Here is a 6795-nt window from a genome sequence, read left to right as displayed (position 1 = left end):
AAAGATTTACATTTACACAAATATGGTAGGAAATATTTGAAGTCATTAGTTTATACTTGGCAGCACGGTGGTTAGCACTGTTGCCGCGCAGGTCCTAAGTTCAGTTAAACCATCAGGCCGGGGCCTTTCTGTGTGGAGTTTGCATGTTCTCCCCGTGTTTGCGTGGGTTCTCCCCGGATACTCCGGCTTCCTCCCACAGTCCAGAGGCATGCAGTTAGTGGGGATAGATTAATTGGTCAATCTAAATTGCCCATAGGTGTGAATGCGGGAGTGAATGCGAGTGCGAATGGTTGACTGTCTCTATGTGTTAGCCCTGCGACAAACTGGCGACCTGTCCAGGGTGTACCCCGCCTCTCGCCCTATGACAGCTGGGATAGGCTCCAGCGCCCCCCGCGACCCTGAAAAGGATAAGCGGAAGCGAATGGATGGATGGATAGTTTATACTTTCACACCACAACTACGTGCTGCTTCCTGACTGATATTTTCCATTAAAAACAGACAGAATACAAGCTCAGGTAGTGTCTGAGGTGGACTGCTGCTGCTGTCATATTTTGTGGTTCGTGTTTAAAACGTTAAAACTTTGAACAAGTGAGCAAAGATTTGGAGTAACTGTTAAGCCCTTGTATTGATCTTGGGGATTTTACTCTGAAACTTTCTGTTTGTGTTTTAGTCCTAAATTATTTCAGAGAGCAAAAGTCTGCTGTGGTTATCCTTAGTTCACATTTCTAAGAAAGAAAGGATAAATCCCTCATCTTCTCAGAACAAAGATCCAAAATGTCCAAACAGAATACAAATTTGTGTAGCAGAACTTTGCTAAAATAAACTATTATATCGAGTATGAATGACTTAAAATGAAGCCGAATATGACTGTGAAATCCTGCTTACACAACGGATCTGTATGCCTGCAAGCTCTGTGCTTTTGGTTAAGTTTTAACTACTGTTTATTGTATGCACCCTTGAATGCAGAAATGTTACCCTTAGCTTTCTTACATCAGTTCACTGGCACTTTTATTTAGATAAAGTTCCCCTTTCACAATTTGTTTTGCAGAGTTATGTGATGGTTGTTGTGCTCAATTATAAACCAGTATTTGAGGGATTTACACAACTGCTGCTTTAGCTGTCTCTAAATGATTACAGCACTATGGCCAAGGAGGAGCATGATAAGCATCTTATTTTTGTTGACTAATGTCCTTCTCAGCTGCTGTCATGAGTGTTGATTTAGGGATTAACTTAAAGTATAGTAGTAACATGTACTTACCCCTACAAGCTTTATAAGGCAGGTCTGTTTCGGTGTCACTGTTCAGAGTTGCTCTCAGAATATGGGACCAAAACAGACTCACATGCACGAAGGTAAGCTGACCAGAGCTTTTTGTTTAATATCAAAAGAACAACTAATCTTATATAATCTTATATATCTCTTTTATATGTTGGTTTGTTCTATAAAATCCCTTAAGTCTATTTTCACTGTTGATTTTTAAAGAAACTAACCTAAGCTAACATAAGCTCAGAGAACACTTTTTATATTGACTAGATTTCCATTTTTCTTTTGATTGATAATACAGTTGCAGTCAGAGGGCTCATGAGGCCATCCTTTCCACATGATATGATGAAATATGATGAATTTTACATATACACAATGCAACTGTGCTATGCTCTGGTCCTTCTAGTCCAGCAGGCCAGCTTTCTGCTGAGAGCTGCTCTGCTGTCCATCCTGCTGAGTGGCCTGCAGCACGTGCTGGCAGACTCAGATGAGGAGGCCCTGACTGAGTGGGAGATCTGGAAAAGCAGATATGGCATAAGCTATGATGAATTAGTGAGACAGCCTCCACATCTAAAATCCTCACAACAACAATAAGTGCAAATATTCTCTAACGAAAAGTCCACATGTTCTCTAATTTATTCGAGTTTTTCTTTCGTGTGCTTTTCCTGTGTTAACCATCAGGATGACATGGAAAGGAGAGTCATCTGGGAGGAGAATAAGCAGCTGATTGAAGACAACAACCGAAGGTTTCTCATGGGGATGAAGTCATTCAGTATGGCTATGAATAGATATGGAGACCTAGTAAGGAGTATTGTTTTGTTCTAGTAGAATTTAGTAGTAGAGTAGAAGTGTTTTGTTTCAACAAAGAACTTAACCGGAGTTAACCAGCTCCTAAATGTACATACTATTTTCCACAAAGACCTTAAAAAAAAGAATTGTCTGATTAATTGCTGTAACAAACTGTGAATACTGTGATAATACTGTGAAAAAAATTGTTTTACATTTGCAGACACAACAAGAATACCGGGTTTTGCAAGGTGCCAAGATGAATGCTCAATTTGTAAAGAGAGGGAAAGAAGTCTCAGCTCGAAGACTGCGTAACAGTGCAAGGCATTTAGATGGCTATGCTGTTGACTACAGAAACATGGGTTTTGTGACTGAGGTTAAAGATCAGGTAAGACTGTCCCTCCATCACATGAGTGGGTATATTCAGACTGAATCACAATCAGATCTTTGTTTTAAATGTTCTTTGCAGGGCTTTTGTGGGTCATGCTGGGCCTTCAGCACTACGGGAGCTATAGAGGCACAGCTGTACAAAAAGACAGGTCAGCTGATATCCTTGAGCGAACAAAACTTAGTGGATTGTTCTAAATCCTTTGGTACCTATGGGTGCAGTGGTGCCTGGATGGCCAATGCTTATGACTATGTGGTCAGCAACGGGCTGGAGTCTTCAAACACCTACCCATACACCTCAGTGGTAGGACTCTGCTGTCTTATCCTACATCATAAAAAAGTAAATAATTCTGCGGACATGCTGCGGTTAACATTTATTTCTCTTAACAGGACACTCAGCCCTGTTTCTACGACAGCAAGCTTGCAGTTGCTCACATCAGGGACTACAGGTTCATTCCCAGGGGAGATGAGCAAGCTATGGCTGATGCTCTGGCAACTATTGGACCAATAACAGTTGCTATTGATGCAGATCATGCAAGCTTCCTGTTCTACAGCTCAGGTTAACTGCCTTAAAAATAACAGTTATGTTATCTTAAGTCGATTTTGATAAGAAGAGGACTTTTTTAAACTCAGAGCTGCTATAATGAGAATTTTTAGATTAACAAAGCCACATTAAGCCACACATGAAAAGAGTGACAAAGTGCAACTTTGTTGTTGTTAGTTGTTTTTGTTCTCATTGTATGGCAGCTATTTTTTTCCAGCAAAAAAGCTTTGATAATCCCATCGGATACCCAGCAACAGCGAGCAGACAAACAAAGCAACTATCTTGGGGACACAACAAAGCTTTTAGTAACTAAAGACCCAGAAATTCCCATTAGGAGTTGCTGGAGATTGAACTAAATGCTAAACAGGACTTATTATGGTCATTTTCAGCTTCATGTTTTTTATTTTTGGAGTCTAATTGAGTAACTCTGCATGATTAATGGTTCAAGATGAGCCTCATTTATCTTATACTGGTGCTGTGGTTCATAAATTGCTTTTAAAAAGTGCAATTTAAGCGCCTCCCCCTTAAAAACCATATTCCCTTTAGGTTGACTTTATTCTGAATTGCCTACACCTCACAAACATAAAATGTGAAGAGCAGGTGGGTTGCTCGTCAGTTTTCACAACCCAAGCTGTGTGCCATACCGAGGATATCCTCTTCTTCACATCATACAGATCCAAGAATAAAAAAACTTCCCCAAGCAAAAAGCTTACATTCACAGGACCTCATTTTTAAAAATTTGGGCATTTTATGTATAAGAAGCCACCATGTAAAAAGTAAGAAATACCACAAGTAATGTTCCCTAACAACTGGTCACTAAGAATTTTCCTTCTCTGGGTTAAGGGTTATTCTATGTCACTGTTGTGTTATCAGTTTGTTTTTGCTTCCCACAAATTTCCAAAAGTCAGTTAAGTAGGTTCATGTTTCCTTTGCAGGAATATATGATGAGCCCAACTGCAACCCCAATAATCTGAATCATGCAGTGCTGCTGGTCGGCTATGGCTCACAAGAAGGCCAAGACTACTGGATCATCAAGAACAGGTTTGTTCAATATTGTTGAAAGAAAAAGATAGCATCTGACCAAAACCTCCACTTTTTGTCACCTAAAAATGTCTTTTTTTTTTCCAATAGTTGGGGAACTGGTTGGGGTGAAGGCGGCTATATGCGAATCGTCCGGAATGGCCAAAACGCTTGTGGCCTTGCCAGCTACGCCTTGTACCCTATTCTATGATTTAATAAGATGTGGCAGTCTCAAGGCTACGCTCTTCCATTGGACCTCATCTCCACAGAACAACAGTCAGTGCTCATACAGCCCAAATCACCTTTCTGACAGTTTAGTAAATGTTTATGAAAAGTTGAAACCTTTTAATAATGAACATGTCGCTTCTCTCAGGGACATCTTTGTGAGGTAAATAAATAAATATAATAAAATAACTTTTTTTAAAGGAATGCAACCCTGTTTCCAAAAATGTTTAGGCATTGAGCAGAATACAATGATTTACAAATCACGTTATGTTTGCAATGTTATTGCTCTTTGAAAAATATGTGATTAATGCCAGGGTCACCTTCAGCAACTCAAAAAATTAGAGCCGCCTTTGATATTTTCACTGGCTGATAGGACTAAACTGGAAGCAGACCAGTTTAGATTTAAACTCTTGCTGTTGCATTATGTGCAAAATGTAGTTTGTCAAAGTCTCACCTGAAACAGACATCCTCTAGATGGCGATATTGCTCCAAAACCTTTAGATATTGTCCAAAATTAGTAGAGCCTTTGTCCCGTGCATTAATGCCCCCCACCCTCAACATATCATCATATACTGGATTTTGTTTTGTTTTTGTTGCCCTCCTTTTGTGTGACCTTCATTCATAGACCTTGTGTTAAACATAAATGTAGTTTCTTAGTCTGAAAAGTGAATTCAGAGTGAAAGTAACTAAAATCTCCATTCTTTCTAACAGCCAGAAGGGGGCGACTCTTCTGGTTTAAAAAAGAACTCAAAATTGTACGGAAGTCAGTAGGAAAATGGTCCTCGGCTCCTGTGTTCTGTAACCTCAATTAACACTTTCCTCATGGATTAATGGGCTACCTTATACACACTAACATATAGATTTTGTAGATTAGACCATATAAAGCAAATCAGGGTACCCTGTGTAAGCAATATTAGTCACAGTTTATTTGTAACTTTCATTGCCAGACTGCAACTTTTTGTTATTTTTGTTAGGCTGTAATGAGAAAAAATTGAAAATCTAAAAAGAAAAAAACTGAGCCTGGCCTCAACAAGAATCTGTGAACAAACAGAACAAATGTAATGGTTATTTTAAAAGTGAGTGCAAATAAAGCTTTTACATCTGTGTTGTTTTTGTTTCTGTTTGATATTTTTGGTACTCCTGTTTGCTTTAATAAACTATATTCCATATGAGTTCAAAAGTTGTTAACAAAGTGATTTGTTCTAGATTCATTTGTCGCTTATTTCACACACTGTGTCTTCCTTCATGTGCAACCACACCTCACTGAACTTTGATCTTAACTGTCCTAAGTCACACATATATTTACTCTCTCAGTCACTTATACAATCCAGCTTTTCTGCAACTCTCTCGGACAAAAAGCTCCAAGGTTCAGTCGAAGCTCCCTCCTAGCAGGGAGGATTTTTTTCCTACACTCACAGGGCTCATTGAAAGGCTTATAATGCAGTGGGCTGCTTCTTGGCTTTGCATTGCAGCACCGTTGTTTTTGCTCTGCTTTGCTCCAAGTTGTCCCTCTGTTCAGAAATATCCAAAGTGTTGGTATGACAGACGCACTCAGATCCGTCAGAAGCAGCACAGCAGGAAAACGTTCTGTGATCCTTCCTTCAGCAACCAGACAGCAGGTGCTGTCACTCAGGTAATGCAGCTGCTTTTTGGCTTATCTGTTGCTCACTGTGTTGTTCCTTCTTATTTTTTTATACTACTGTTTGTTATTACATTATGTGCAGTGAGAGAAAACAAGGTCAAGAAATCTTAGTGTCTCAATTTTTCTGATCTGAGGATATAAAGCTACTATTAACTCTTGTGCAGTCACTATTAGACATGAGTTTTGTTACGTGCCAGATATCCTAAGCTCAGTCCTAAGTCACCAGACCTTTACTTGGATATATAATAACCTTGAGCAGACTCATTTCCAACATGCACATGCTCTTCAATATGTATCTCTATGTCGCACACCACTTTACAGCAAATACTACAGCAGAAACTGCATTTACACCTTGTATAATGATTGATTTGTGGTAATGCATTACTTTAAAGTAGGTCAAGCACCCCTGGAGTTTTCCATTATGTTAATTGCCCCATAGTCGACTGTTCATCTCGCTGTGTCATTACAGAAGTGCAGCTCTGGCTTCTACAGAGAGTGGGCCGGACCGAACAGGGGCCAGTGTGTGCCATGCAGCTGCAACGGGCTCTCCGATGAGTGTGATGAGCGTACAGGGAACTGTGTGGTGGGTGCTGACTCACACATGCACACACAAAAAGACAATAATTACTCAGATACAAGTGATGTCTCTGCTGCTGAGAAGCAATATTGTAGCAGATGTCAGTGTTGTAGCATTTGTAGTCACACTGCTGGGCCAGATGGAAACCATGTTCCTTTTCTTTTGTTTGATCTAACTGGCCTCTAGAAATGTCAGTTCGACACTACAGGAAATCGCTGTGAACGTTGCAAGGAGGGTTATTTTGGAGATCCAGTGAACAGAACCTGTCGTGCCTGTCCATGTCCCTTTACAGAGAACAAGTTAGTATCTGTTCATGTCCTACTCTTCCTGCACAGCTTTCCTTTCGCTTGTTT

General features: G+C 40.0%; 1 protein-coding gene across 1 annotated transcript; it reads left to right on the top strand.

Moving 5' to 3' along the window:
* The first annotated feature begins 1270 nt into the window (after window positions 1–1270).
* On the top strand, window positions 1271–5358 carry cts12 (cathepsin 12). The gene is made up of 8 exons (XM_063467087.1): window positions 1271–1350; window positions 1668–1813; window positions 1943–2062; window positions 2271–2435; window positions 2517–2738; window positions 2825–2993; window positions 3914–4019; window positions 4110–5358. Exons 1-8 carry the CDS (start codon window positions 1320–1322, stop codon window positions 4207–4209), a joined length of 1059 nt encoding a protein of 352 aa, XP_063323157.1. The 5' UTR covers window positions 1271–1319; the 3' UTR covers window positions 4210–5358.
* Window positions 5359–6795: the final 1437 nt, after the last annotated feature.

This window comes from Pelmatolapia mariae, linkage group LG23 (assembly GCF_036321145.2).
Source record: "Pelmatolapia mariae isolate MD_Pm_ZW linkage group LG23, Pm_UMD_F_2, whole genome shotgun sequence".
NCBI classification, from domain to species: domain Eukaryota; kingdom Metazoa; phylum Chordata; class Actinopteri; order Cichliformes; family Cichlidae; genus Pelmatolapia; species Pelmatolapia mariae.
The sequence above is the reverse complement of the archived record's forward strand: the minus strand, read 5'-3'. Positions and strand labels throughout refer to the sequence as shown.

Excerpts from the sequence above, each read along its gene's own strand:
- cts12 (XM_063467087.1), top strand. The coding sequence starts at position 1,320 with ATGGGACCAAAACAGACTCACATGCACGAAG. Across the intron at positions 1,351-1,667 it reads ACAGACTCACATGCACGAAG|TCCAGCAGGCCAGCTTTCTG; the intron begins GTAAGCTGACCA and ends TGGTCCTTCTAG. Across the intron at positions 1,814-1,942 it reads GCATAAGCTATGATGAATTA|GATGACATGGAAAGGAGAGT; the intron begins GTGAGACAGCCT and ends GTTAACCATCAG.